At 40.8% G+C, this 15152-nt stretch overlaps 1 protein-coding gene across 5 annotated transcripts in view; it reads right to left on the minus strand.

The window, feature by feature from the left end:
- Window positions 1-8218: 8218 nt before the first annotated feature.
- PTPN21 (protein tyrosine phosphatase non-receptor type 21) overlaps window positions 8219-15152 on the minus strand; it is a 47538-nt gene continuing 40604 nt past the window's right edge. For all 5 annotated transcript variants that reach the window (XM_064460534.1, XM_064460532.1, XM_064460530.1 and 2 more), the window contains one exon: window positions 8219-14866. In XM_064460534.1, coding sequence (XP_064316604.1) covers window positions 14738-14866 — 129 coding nt within the window. In that variant the 3' untranslated portion in view covers window positions 8219-14737. The remainder of the gene's footprint in view (window positions 14867-15152) is intronic.

Below are 15152 nucleotides of genomic sequence, written 5' to 3' on the forward strand. Positions count from 1 at the left end.
CTTGGCCAGGACTTCACCCACTCTTGGGGCCCTCCCTTCTGAGTTCGCCAATCTTGGTCAATAATGGACTTAGGTAGGGAAAACCCCCATCACTACGCCATATAACTTGCACATCATAAAAAAGACCACTCAGCAAACTTTGGCTTGGGGTCAACCTGGGTCTGATTAAAGATTAATAAGAATTTCACATTTCAAATATGCAAATATAAAATACTAAACACCTCAGCAGTGAAAGCGGTCATGACATCACCTCACAGAACGGCACAAATAATGACACACTCATTTCCTGTAGTATGAGTAACACGAAAATAAACACAAGCAGTTCCTTGACCATATTTCCTGTCGATGAGCTGTCTGAACATCAATGACATTTGTTCTGCATAGATGGAACTTAAAAGGGTAAATAAATTCATTAAAACAGACCTTTCACAAAGAAAGCATCTGTCTGCCTAAACCATGACTGTCAACATTTCTTCGATCCAGATTGAAATTTCTGGTAAAGAACCCGAAGATCACATGCCAGAATCCTAGCTGCTGGAGCAGTCAGCCCAGTCCAAGGAACTGGTTTCCTCATTGTTCAGCCACTCCCACCAGATAGTGGGGAAGAAAACATTCTAATAAATGTTATCTATATAAAATCAATTCATTTATCTGCTGATCTAAAAGCACATTCAGGCTACCCAGGGCTCAAAACTTTCTCCCTTTTACTCACATTTACTTTATTGTGGTGCTTCAAACATAAGTTGTTTAAGGAGCTTGGCACCGCAAGCCTGACCCTTATCACTGATAAGATTAATCAACAATGCAAACTTCATTTTTTTTCCCAAAGGTTTTTGGTTTGGGGTATTTTGGGGGGGGGTTGTTTTGATTTTTTTTTTCCCTGCTCTCATCGGCTTTTACTTAGTGATATACTCAGGTCTTGGCACACGCAATAGGCGACCAAGGTAGTCATGACACCACTACAAAGCTGAATGCTTCAGAAGTAACAAACAGGAGCAGCCGGCAGCTGTGATCTGCAATGTAAAGACCTATTTCTGCCCAGATTTACGTGGGCGATGAGCACATGCTTAACAACATCAATGTTTACTTCAAATGGACAAAAGCCCGCTATTGTTACTTCGCTCTGTAACAAACCAATATCTTATCTTTAAAGCCTACAGGTTTGTCGTCACTGCTCTTTTCAAAGGTAGGATTCAGTTTATTTACAAAGCAAAGTGGGGCTTTTGGTCATTTGAAGTAAAGATTAATGTGATGAAAGAAAAAGGCGATTAGACATCTTAGGGGTGACCAGAAAACAAAAACTTGCAAGCAAAACCCAAGCTATCATTTTATCCCTGATTGACCCCATGTATAAGACACCTACACATTTTTCATTTAGGCTTAACTGCAGAATGACTCCGGGGTCCTGTTTCTCTGCATGTCTTTAGGTTTTTGCATGATTTATAGTTATGCAACAGCAGTTGTAGAATAATGCAGCTCAGCTGATAACATTTCATAATTCAAGTACAAACGGCACCATCAGAGAGTGGGCAAAAAAGGGCTACTTTTTTCTCAGCAAAGCTGTATGCAAGGAGTATGAGCAAGTGTACTGGAGCATCAGCATAAATAAAAATTAGGTCCAGGCGTTTCGTTTGCAGCACCTAATGCAGGCTGTTGCAATGCAGTGACAGCACAGTTTCTAACCAGCAAGACATCCCAATAACACCCTTCAGTGCACTGCTACTGTTCATGCCTGAGCACCAGTGAAAGGTAGCAGTCCCAGGCCACAGCCTAGGGGAAGGAGAAATAGCAACGGAAAATGAATGCTAAAGGGAACACAGGAAGAAAGGAAAGAGGAAAGAGAAATTGTTATTTATTCCATCTTTTAAAAAATGGTGGGACCTATTATCAGGTAGAACGCAGGTACAGAGTAGAAATTTAGATGCCACTTGCTAACATTGGTTTTCAAACATATTTTAGAGCTCCCTCAAATTTTCCATCTCTGTATCACAGCATTTGTGTTTGAGCATTTGAGACCTAAAAATGAATGAAAAAGACAAAAAACCCACAAAATTGTAACTCAGGATGTACTTCAGGGACCTATGGGAAACTCCAGCATCCCACTTCAGTTTCTGACCGCCCAAGGCAGAAGCACAGGCTGATAAGCAAGTGCAGGGCACTGCAGCTGCGTGATGTCTCCAGAGCCACCAACCTCCTTTGGCACTTGCCAGGCACTTAACCTGCTGTTTGCAGGAGCTAACACCTGGTATGTACACACGTTACAAGGAACAGAACAGCAGCCAGTGATTTTAATAAAAAAATTCCTCACTCTCCAAAACAACCAAACGAGATACACACAAACAGCCCAGTCTTCCTGTTTACTTTATCAACAGTGAAATCTGCTTCATTCAGAAACAACCATCTTCAGTTTCTATTCCAAGTAGCAAAGCAAGTGATATGCAAACAGGTGAGTGGTGAATTAATCTGCCGCACCAGCCATTGCACCAGCATGGGTCACAACCAGTCAAGGGATCCAATTTCAAAGCCTGTAGCAGGCCATGGGCCAGCGGAAGCTGAGCGTGTCACAGGGATAAAGCATTGCTGGGAAGGGAAGGGAAGGAAGAATCAGCAGTTATCACTGGCATGACAAATCATCAGCTGAGCTGTAGAGCACCTGTAGCTCATCTCCATCTCAACCACCTTAAAGAAAACCTAGGAGGACTCCAGGATGTCAGGCAGTCCATAAGTAGTAACAAGAAGAGTTAATTCAGGTGAAAGGAACCAAAATTAAGAATGCTGTGTCTACGGTGCATGGGACTTTCTCTTTTCTGTAGAAAGCCTCCAGAGCAGTTGGGCTCTCTCTTCAGGCCCTAAAGGGACTGATCCTTTTAGCTCACCCACTAAGCTGGTTCCAGCAAACAGCAAAGGGCAGGAGGTGTGCCTGACACCCAGGTGACAACACACACAAGTTATATTTGCATTCATCATTTAAAATGTGTGACTGGCCTGCAGAAGGTGTGGGCTCTCAACCCAGCACCATGTTTTGGGCTGGAGGAATGCGAGAGGTGCCAAACACCCATCCCCACTGGGCACAGGCACAGGCTGCTGCTGTGCCCTCGCTGTTCCTGTAGATCGCAGGCTTCGGCACACAGAGTCTCCCCTGCAATCCTTCCAGCCCTATTGCATCGGGGGAATGAAATTAGACCTTGAAAAGGGCAAGTAAAGGCTACATAAATGGAGTTAGGGAGGCATATGAAACTTGAGAGAGAAACTCGAACACAGCCTCAGCCTGGCAGGCCACAGAGTTATGCTGTCCCATTCTCATAGAGGACAGGCAGCGTGATCTGGAGCATGAGGTGCAGAGCTTTCTGCAGATATCCCAAGAATTCAGCAAGCCCGTAGGACTCCCTTTACAGTATCTGCGCAAGGGCCGCAGCATGCTTTACATCTCACAGCAGCCAGAGCCTGATTCCAGAGGATGAGTAACAGAACTATGAGGTGACCCCAGCTATTCCCAGCTATCTGTTTCTCTCACTCCTAAGCATGCTCACATGCCAAATAAGAAGTGCAGCAACAGGTCAAAGGCCATCAGCTCTCCTGTCAGCCTGAGAATTCCTTGCAAGACCTCAGAGGTGTAGCCTCTCCAACCAGAAATTCAGCTCAGAGGCATTTGGCACCCTGCTTTTTCCTGACGTTTGACACGAGTAAGACCAAAGATGATACAGATAGCATGGGTTTGGGAGCTGACTATGAGGCTTCCAATCTCAGATCACAGCAGTTTGCAAGAGAAAAACAGAAGAGCTCCTCGAGCTCTCATCTCCATTTCCCTTTCCCTACAAACAAGCTTGCGTGATGGGTCCTCCCGTCCCTCCTTGAGGGTCTTAAACCTTATAAGGGGCTTTCAGCTTAAATGTAGGTCTTTCAAAGGCCCTCACTGCAGCTTTCCCTAGCATGTGTTCTCTCCATGGCTGTTCCTCAATATTTGAACTTCTTAGACCCTATGTTCAGTTCAATTCATAGTGCAATCAGGTCACTCCAAAGGGTTCTTGGGCACATCTCCACAACCAGCTCCTTGTCCATCCCTTTACCCGAAGCAGCACTAACAGGTGAGCGCACACCCCTGCCATAAAGCACCATGATGCAGTCTCAGGCATGCTCCAGTAACAAAGCTATGGGGCAGGTAAGCAACAGGACGGGCCAGCTTATGGCCAAATTTAGCTTCACAGGTATGAGGACAATTCAGCCTGTAGCATTAGTGCAGTATTTCCAGTTTATTTCAATAGAGAATGTAAATTAGCCTCAGTTCTGCTGATTTGTTATTATTTAAACACCAGCACTGTGCAAAGGGATAAGGCTGACCTTTTGTCCTGAAAACAGGTTCAAATGGAGCATTTTATTTCCAGCTTGACAGCATAAATGCACTGAAGGCACTAAACTCACCTTGGCAGCCTTCCTAACTAACACCATGGCACTAAGGATAAATTTTACTCTGACTGCAGGGAGTGCATACACTCAGCAATGCTTCTTATTTTAGGTAGATTGGTTGTTTTTTTTTGCAGTGCATCGAAGCTACTGTATGTAATGCCTGTCATTTGGATTCCTATTGCTCTTCTGACTGAGGTGGCTGTGGAACAGCTCCTTCTGCCCTTTAAAACCCAAGAGGAATTTGGGAAGAAAACAAATCCTTCCTCAACCATCTACGTTCGTTTCTATTTTTGGTGAACAATTGCACTTTCCTCCTCTTTCCTATTTACGTTTTGATCCTGACTACTAACATAATGCAGTGTTTCCCCTCTCCTTGTGATGGAGAAAACAGATGTCCTCATTTGGGCAGAGCATTGCTACAGGAACACATGCACTCTAGCAGGAGTCACAGTGCAGCCACAGAAAGTGGTAGGGATCATTTTCAGGTGTGGCTGAAAGAGCCATCCAGCAGGACAGAGGAAGAAAGAATCACCTACCAGCACCCTGGAAGGAACGAGTCCTCGCGCCCAGTGTCCCAGGGGAGTATTTCACCAAAACAAGTAGGATCAGCAGGCCAGCTGTCTCAGACTGGCTGCTGATTGTGATTTTCTCGTTAATCATTTTGGAGCTTCTGTCAGGAACTGAATCGAACCTCGAGCTTTGATAGACTTGAGTCTTGTCTATATACTTCTCTTTTTCAAGCCAGAAGTCACCCACAGAGAAAATATGATCAGATTTACTGATTGTCATAGCTGGTCTACCTCTGCAAGATAGCTTTGAGGACCAGAAGAATCAGGAAATAAAAATAATGTCATATTTTTAGTGTGTCAGTGAAAGGACGGCTTAAACAGGAAAATGGAGGCAGTACAGTTCCCTAAGGTTTATATTTTTAAATTACATTGTTTCTCCTAATTCAGGGAGAGAAGTAAACATTTGGCAACTGATGGAATTCAAAGAGATAGAGTCCTACAGCTCCTGGTCTTAAGGAGACAACTCAAATTTTTGAAATACAGAGTGAGCACTTGCTATTTCTGGAGGCTGAGAGACTGTCACTTCAGAACAAATGAATTTATTTCTATACTGCTGTGGTGCAGGAAACTCAATAAACTCCGATAAATCTGCTAAAATAATATCTTTCACATTATCAGACTAAAACCAAACTATCTTCTAATTTCCTGAAGCCTTTTGCTAAAGATTTTGTCAATGGAAAGAAATTTTCAGCTCCCATGAGTCACGAATAGCGCAGCATGCAGACAGAAGAAATCAGATACACACATGCACACACAAAGTATGCAGTTCCTTCAAATCACTGATTATCAGTATTAGCCAGGCTTGACAGGGGCTTTCTTCATAGGTACTTAACACCAGTGAAAATTCTTAATTCGCCTCTGGGTATGATAATTTGGGGTCTGTTCGTGGAAGGATTTTATGTCCTTCTAAATTTACGTAAGGCACATGATTGTCATTTTAGAAATGGCTAATAATAATAATCTGAACCTCACCTGCTATCCCTCCAAGTCTTTTCTGGTAGTTTTGTTTATTACAGCAGTTATTTTAAATCCATAGAATAAGCAGGGCAGCAAATAATACTGGTTTGGTATGTTGAGGATGGTGTGTTTGGTTTAAACTTAGGTGTCTGTGTGAAAGACTGTCGTGCAGATCAGTTTGGGAGATGTGGTGATTGATCAGAAATGGGACAGAATTTTTCTAAGCTCTGCTTCTAACTCCCACATCTATGCTGTGCCATTTTGCAAATGGAAAGCCCAAGAACACACGTGTGCCCTGAAGTCCTTGCTTCAGAGAAGCTCCCAAAGAATGCCATGAATTCAGGTGTTACAACATGTCTTCAACCCTGTGCACCTCTGAAAGACAAAGAAGTTTTGTAGTAAAATAGTCCCAGGCTCACCCATATCCTACTTAAGCATGTTTTTTCTTTGAATTAATGAGGCTCGCTTAAAGCAATTGTAATAACAACAGAACCAGCTTTTAACTATCAGAGCCACCACTTCCCTAAGCATTATGTTCCACTGGAGCCACAGAACTGCCATCGCTCAGACACAAGTGCTGATGGAAGAAGGTTCAACTTGCCCAAGAGCCAGGTTGAGCCAATGGTATATACAGTAATTCGAAATAACTTGCTTAGTTCAGAGATGATGAGCATTCACCCAGTCCCCACTCAACTCGTCTCTCCTGCAACATCATTCTTCTGTCAGCACCTGCGTGACATTTCCATCATGCTCACAATTTGTGATCATCCACAAGTAGTTCTCACGCTGCAGGAGGTAAACTGGCAACACTTCTGTGGCGCTGGGCAGCTTCTGTCCTCATGCAGAGTCCAGCCTTCCAGGGGATGCTCATAAAAATAGTGGAGAGAGATAATACACATTTATATGCTGTCATTGACCCCTCAGGGAAAAGGAATGGGTGTAAAAAATAACCCCATCAGATCCTAAACAGAGCAACTGTCACATGTAGAACTCCCAGCTAGGTATCCAGCATTGCTGAGTTTCATGTAACCTTCATCTATCCACAGCCATGCCCAATTTAAACAACCCTAACAGCTAAATAAGAGCTACTTCAGTTCCCCTAGTCAAGGCACTAGGCTAGGAACCTCCCCCATCAGCTCCCTAAGTTTCTCTTGTACCAAGTCCTGGAGCTCTTGCCCAAGAAAGCTGCTGGCCAGCTCTGCCAAATCCAAGAATCAAGCTGCTTCCCTGTCAGCCAGCTCTGGCCACCAGAAGGCTCTAATGGGGATTTTACAGCAGCTGGAGAATAAACAGTTACAGTTTAGAGCAATTTGGATTTAGGGGAAATTTAGGTTTCTGAACAGACCTTTGTCTCAGGCCTAAAACCAGTATAAATAATAAGGCTGATCAGAACTGCTGGGCGTTTTTACCATCTGCTTAGGACCCCAAGAAGTCACACTTCCCTCTTCTGATTTTGAATCCATGTCAAAGAAGAGAGCTTTGCCCACACCAAACATCGCACAGGACGTTTCCCAGGATTTGGGAATTGATCAGACAAGCACATAGCTAACTGGTATGTTACTGTCTTACCTTAAGTTGATTAATGCCGTCAAACTGAGCATATGTAGAAGACAAATTTTAATTAAAAGCCTGGCGTTTCACATATAGTTAAGTAAGTGGACAGTGCAGCAGGCATTTAGCAAAAACAAGGGAAATGCGATTGTCCAGCATGAAATTTCAATGTCCAGCATGCACTTCATCTATGATGTTATGAGGTCTTGCGCTGCACCAGGTGTTATAGGGCAAGCCTCTTGCACCACCTCCCCTTTGACTAATTACCAATTATAAAATGAAGAAAAACTTCAGTGTTAGTTATTGGCAGCAGCTCCAATGGTATAAAATCAACTGTTTCCTCTTTCACATGCTTTTGGAAAGAGTTTTTCAACTTTCGAAACTTTTTTACCCCTCCTCCACTTAAAGGTTACAGGGAAATTGAATGTTCAATATTAAATACAGCTTTAGAAATTGCAAAACAGTATAAACAATAACGATTGGGCAGCAGGCACAAGACTTCCCTGCCACAAAGGTGACAGCTATTAGAATTTGACAGTACAAGTTTTAAATTCGTACTGAGATGCAGGACAGTACTTGCCGCGCTTTAGAAGAGGGATAGCACCTTTGTGTACAGAAGGTAAAGTCCTAACCTAGGGCTACACATGAGAACTAAGTTCTGATTTTTCTTTTAATAATGGAAAAAAAAAAAAGGAATGTTTCCTTTCCAAAACAGGGGGAAAAAAAAAAAAGGAACATAGTTGCTTCAAATATTTATTTCCATGGCAAAAATAGACTATAATATATTCATTTCACATATATTACATTCAGTAATACAAGCTTTTCTGTCTATGAAACACAATTTGTACATTGTTTTACAAACCAATTTCAGTTTTACAAGAATTAAAGCTGTTTTGATTATACATTTTTACAGCATTGGTGGCAAGACAGCAAATATAGACATGTTAACAACTAGCTTAGTACTAGAAAATAATACTTCATGTTTGCTACTGTTTAAACAAAGTCCCATTTAAATCCCTGCATACTGGCTCAAATGAAAATGGAAGAAAATGGAGCCAGATCCTGCATTCCTCTGACATTAAGGACTCAATCCTACAAGACTGCTGAAAGGACTTCAAACACCCATTTGCTTTAGCTGAATGAAGAGATTTCAGCAACGTGCAGGAGTGCACACACTGATTTGCCAGGTCAGGCCTCTAAAATTTCCAGCCAAGTCACCCCAGATCAGCCATCAAGAGTACAGTTACCTTGGGTATTTCAAAGCAATTTAAGAAAGTATCTCTGTGAAGAGCACATACACCTTGTCTGTCAGAGTTATCCAGGGTCAGCAAGGTGACAGACTGGAGGATTTTACATGAGCTTTCCCCATTAAGCTTCCTACCATTCTGAAAATTAATGGCATTTGCAAAGTTCTTAAAGTATTTTAAAAGTCTCCTAATTTTACCTAAATATTTCCAAATGGAAAAACAGCATTTAAATTCCCTTTATAAAAGTTAGGCACCTTCTGAAACTGTACTCATAAAATGAATGATTTGCTGGTTTGGATTGCCGCATATCTGAACCAAAATAACATTACATTATCTACAGACTTGCTCTCTAACTTGCCACAGGCTGGATCTGTTGTAAACTCTATTCATTACATTCTTTGCATTTGATTCCTATCTTCGTTCCCTAGTTAGAGCTGAAGAATAGACTTCCAGAGAACAAATACACTGGAGGTTATTCTTCACCACTGAACACAGCATCAAGTGGAAAACAGCAAAGAATAGAACCAAAGGTCATTTAGCAACTGTTTTTTGAAATGCTCATTGAAGTTAACAAATCCTTTTTATTTTCAGCCCCTGTAGACCTTAAAGTAACATATGTGATGCCTACAGAATGCACCAAGGTAGCTGGTCCCCAAGAAGATCTTACTAAGTTTTGGTTGTTTTTTGTTTTGTTTTTTACAGACGTGTTTGCAACAGCTGTTAAAGTTTAAGATTTTTTCCCTTACTTCAGCACAGTATTATATTATTTTAATATCACTGTATTGCAAATGCTGCACTGCAACATGGTTTCTAAGCACATGGTAAATTCCACATTTCAAGGGCCTGGTTTTCAGCCCAGCCTTAACCTGGTGCAATTCACACCTACTGTAAACACCTGGCTGCATTCATAAAGTATTTAGTCTTTCAAATCATCTAACCTGCATCTGTTAGAAATTATCACTGCAAAACTGCATGTCTGCCTATTCCCCCTGCATTTTGCATGTGTAAAACCAGAGACCGTCGTTTGAAAAATCTGACCTTTAGTAAGTAAACAGAATCTGAACTGACAGATTGCATTAAATACATTTGGAAAGGAAGGTATGTAAAAATAACAGGGCCTCTGAAAAAGAAAATATTTGGAGTTTCAAAAATCACATTTTAAAAAGCCAGTAAAAATAACACCTATGACTACATATTCACTTACCCTACCATGCTATGAAAAACATACCATATGAATCAAACTCTTCTGGCAGCTCCGCCGCCGATACAAAACGTTCCAAATCTTCCTCCAAATGCCTTCAGCTATTCCCCAAATCCTCCCTCTCTACCTCCAACATTTTGTACCTTCACAAGAGAGTATCTTCTGAACTCTCAGCTACTTTTCCTCTGAATGCTGTAGCTTCATGTATGCACATTCCTGCTGCATTCTTTTGCCTAGTTCTTGTAAGCTGTATTTAAATTTAAAGCAGACATGTGAGTATTTATGCTTTAAGGGCTCAAGCTTTCATTGGCAATAAGCCCATTTTAATTCCTACAATATCAGGAGGAACTGCAGGAATTTTGCATCTTGCAGGACTGGACTCTGGCTTTGCATGGCTTTGCATGACTTTGCAGTGGTGGGAAAAAAACCCAAAACCCATCAAATCCCAAAACCTAAACTCTAAAGCAATTTTTAGCAATTGAAGTGTTATTTCTTTTAAATTAATAATTTGAACTAACTATTGAAATATAGTAACGAGTTCACTATTTTTAAGTCCAGGGTTTTATTAATGCTACTGATATTAAAACTGAGGTCTCATTACACAGCTAGCTTGTACGATAAACCACCCTGCAGTTCCCAAGTTTGGTCCAAAGGCCATTGAAATCTACAAGCCACTCAACTTTAACAGCTGCTCCAACAAGCAAAATGTAGCAGCAGCCCCAGGTAGTATTACTTATTAAATTTAAGAAGCTATTTTTGGAGAAAATTGCTCCAAATGTCATCCACTTCAAAAAAAGATACACGGGATTACAAGAGAAGCCAAAAATACATTTCTCAAAATGCCAAGAATTTTTTCCATTTTAGTACATGTTAACTTTACTTTTATTTATTACTGCTTTTGTTTTTTTTCTAAATGTTGATGATAACTTAGAGCAACTTCTCATTCACAGAAATTATAGGAACTCTGCCTTGCTCACTTGCTTTGAATTAAATGTATTTCTGGATATAAAACCATAGCACCCTGCACTTGTAGTTTTTACCGTTCCCTTGTGGAAAAGGTATCACAGTGAGAGCAATACTAAGGCATAAAACTTTTCCTGCTCTTCATGGGGGACAGCAGAAAAAGGACAGCACTGCTGTGTAGGCTGCAGGAAAGCTATGCAAAACTCCCCTGAGTACCACGGCGCTTCTCCCTCACAGAACAGGGCGAGGAGTGATTTGCAGCCTGCAGCTAAGCCTGCCGAGTCAGTGACATCTTTGCAACCAACAGGGCTCTGACTTACGTTCTTAGGGAAGAGCTGCTAGCCCAAGACTACAAAGATTCACTGGCCAAAAAATTCTCTCATCAGAGCAACCAAGAAAGAAACCGAATGTGAGGGAAGCCCTTACTACAGTTTGTGGGTTCTTCTGACTCTTCATAGAATTTGTCCCTAAAAAGTATTTTCCACTTAGCCCATAAAAGACAGTCAAATCTGTCTCTTGACAGTATATAGCACCTTTATTTATCCCTGAGAGCTCTGACATCCCTAGAGATCAGCATCATCTTTGCCATTTCCTACAAGAATGTCTTCATACACCTTTTCTTACTAAAAAGAGTCAGCTCAAACCGTGCATAATAATCTGGTTTCATCCCCATAAAAAAGAAGCACATTTGGCAAAATAGACAGGCTTATAGTAGAATTTTAAGCTTTTGACAAATAAATCCACCTCCGCCTCACACTGTAACAGGATGTGGACAGTGGATGTTCTCATAATGTCCAACACTTCATGAAGCACTCAGCGCAAGTACATGTAAAAAACCATCCCTTTTCAAAGCTCAGAACAAAGTGCTAAAAACTTAATTTTCCTTTAGAAGTTAACTGAAAATCTAAACAATGATTTTAAAATTAATTTTGTTATAGGAGGTTGTGAAGTTTATTTTCATTTGGTATCTTTAGAAGAGAAACTGCTCATTTTCAATGCTCACTTGGAGCCATATGCTTACATACAAAACCAACCCTGCTGTCTTCAGTAGGAAAGCTCACCTAAGGTCAAGCCTATTAAGGTCAAGTCTATTCATGCAAAAACAGACTGCTGATGGACAGAACTGAAAGCTGAAGTGGAGGAGGTAGCAGTGTTACGCTTAAAAAAATAAATCAGGATTGTAACTACCAGATTAGAGAGCAACCGCGCCTAAAAGTGAACACAACTTCTTTCACCAAAACAGAAAAGAAAGCCAACAGACACACGTTTACTCGCCCACCTCAGATAATCGCATAAGTTTTGGATTAAATTGCTTGTTTTAACTGCTCCTTTTAATGCCTCACGGCTGATGTTCTGTCCCAGTAACTGCTGAACAGCTAAAAATTGTTGCTTGAATTTGTGGTTGTACGTTATTTCATTAAAAGCTGTGTGTATCAGGTTATGAAGATCACAGTCCATAATTTAGAAATGGAAATGGTACAAGCTACATTTTAGAGCATACCTTCCCATTCAGAAGTATTTCTGAAGATATAATTGAACTGTGTCAAAAAGTAGCAATGTTTTTAAACACAGCATGATACAAAGAGCTAAGTATGTTTGTATCTTTCAATACTTCTGTTAACACAGATATGTCAAATTCGTTTGTTTGCAAGTTTTATATGTAAAGAATCAGTCTTCAGGAACTGGTTTCCTCTGGATGTCCAGTTTTACATTTGGCAGCTAATACTTCCTAGGCATCTTGTAGTTAGAAAAAGAACATATTTTTCCCCCCATCTGAAATATTCAATCTTACTTTTACTGACAGTAGAACAATTCAGACTGCCTGAAAGCAGACCAGATGCACTAGATTAATACAGCGTACTTTAAAGCAATACATTTTGTATAGAATGACATGTGTCATTCGCAAGGACGTATGTCATTGCACAATGAACAATGTCATTTGGACCATGTGTTTTGATTTGTGGAAATAGCTTATTACAGAGGAAATTGAGGCAACCTATTTCTTAATTAATGTTTTAGGAGACAATTATAATTTTGAAGGGGTTTTAATTATTTATAATAGTTTCCAAACCCTTGTTACAGCTCAGAAAAATAACATAATTTCACCAGTGATAAAAACGACTTTCAGTCTCATTTCATTTCGCTAAGCAGGAAATGGACACCTAAACATGCCTGCAGACTGGCCTACCACAGGGTTTTTTGAAATTAAACCACATATCTACAAACTAATAGCTCACTTTTGAATAGGGATTTTTAACTCAGCGTCTCAAAACACTTGAAAAGGCAGGTAAAACCACACCGTCCTCATTTGAAAACCACAGGCAGAAAATTATTTAGGGATACCGCCATCAGTCTGGAGCCACGGGACAAAATGGAAACTACCAAAGGTACGACTCAGCTTCAGGTCCGTGCCACCGCCATTGAGTCAGCCACGTACACAGCTACCAAAACGCCCACATCTCCAGTGTTACCTCTAAGAGCTCTTATATTCTGCAGGTGTCAAACGGCTTCTGTGGATACTCTTCATTGCAACGCTGCACGGCATTAGGAAAATCTGTCCTCGTACTGACAAAATAATCTGGAGGGTTCTACAGAAACTTCCAGGGCTGCAAAGGCTTTCTTGACTGGGAGTATGAACATCTTTAATGGTCATCTTCACACCATGTAAACCAACAATCATAGCTGTCACACCTCCTCCGTTATGTTTCATATGATCATTTCTGCTTTGCCACTATGCACCTTCTTACTCCAGTTTTGGTTCTCTCACTTCATCAACTTAGAAAGCTCCTCTTAAAATAACAGGTTAGTAATGGTATATTACCATATGAAACAATGCATGATTTTAGTTTCTATGTTTAACTACATAAATAACAGAGCAAAAAAAGTGCTTAAAACATTTGCATTCACTTTGATTTCAGCCAGTAAAATCAAACTGTCTTCTAAATATATGAATAATACTGAATATGTACTTTCTTTCACCCATTTGTTTCCAATAACCTTATAGATAATTAGAATATTTTTCCTCTGCTTGTTGCGGGTACACATGCCTCTGCTCAAATGGAAGGTATCAACAGTTAACATAATCTGTCACTTGTCAGTTCCATTACACGGCACTACAACTAACTACCAGTAGCTTCCCCTAGTACTTTCTGCATGATTTTTGAAAAGCTAGTTCAAACATTCTCAGTCTTTTCTGGAAATACTATGCTTTTTGAAAGTTTTCGGTCGTGGTGTTTTGGGGGTTTTTTTAATTAAAGAATGCTGAATATAAAAATAACTGTCCTTAAAGCAACGGCTTAAAATATCTAAGAGCTGCTAGTTTTGCTGAGTAAACCAGAGGAAACCAGAAGTTAATTTTAAAAAATATAGATGTATTGTTCTAAATATAAAATTGAAAGCAGAATGAAACTGCGTAAGACCTTGACACTCCCAAGGAGCAGGTTTCTCACCCCATGTGCATCTACAGATTTTAGCTTTCAACCACTTAACAATGATGTTTTAAAACATGTCAGTAAAATTGTGCCATGTGCTTCCATTCCATAAGATACTTATTTTGCCCAGAGTAACACCACTCTAAAGAACATATGTAAGTACTACAGACCAGTACAAGTAAAACCATTCCTTAATACAACTGCAGCTGAACATGGGAAGAATTTAGTCCAGCGAAGATCCTGCTTTGCAGGGACTGTTACACTGACTCGCGTTTAAGAGTCACATACCAGCCCTAAAAGGTAACTGTGTGATCCATCATACGAAGAAAACACCAGTGAGAGCAGGTCTGCCTGGACAACTGCAATTTCCTTTCCGTAAACTCTTGCAGCGTGTCCCTTAGGAAGTGGCAGGGATTATATGAGTCTAGAACTTTTGAGAAACTGAATGAGAACTCCATAGACGAAAGTGTACTGCGAAAGAGTCTGCACCATCATCATTCTCTGCTGCCTCAACATGTCGAGCACTCGTGGGATGTCCAGCATCTGGAGGAAGAGAACAAACCATCACAAGTGACTGGTGAGCAAGGAGACTGGATTGCACTTCCTCAGCAGGAGGTTCAGAGCAGAACCAGTGATCTAAGGGCAGAATCTGCTGTTCTAATTTCAGCTCTGACAATTCATTGCCCATACCTGCAGTGTAGACTGCACTACACCTCCTCATCTGTAAAATATGCATAATGTTAAACTTGCCTACCTCATGAGGTATGTGTCTTCACAAATCTAATGGCTGTAAAAGTCTGACACAGTGTTAGGTCAGGGGTGCACAATG

The sequence above is a fragment of the Phalacrocorax carbo genome, chromosome 9 (assembly GCF_963921805.1).
Source record: "Phalacrocorax carbo chromosome 9, bPhaCar2.1, whole genome shotgun sequence".
NCBI classification, from domain to species: Eukaryota; Metazoa; Chordata; class Aves; order Suliformes; family Phalacrocoracidae; genus Phalacrocorax; species Phalacrocorax carbo.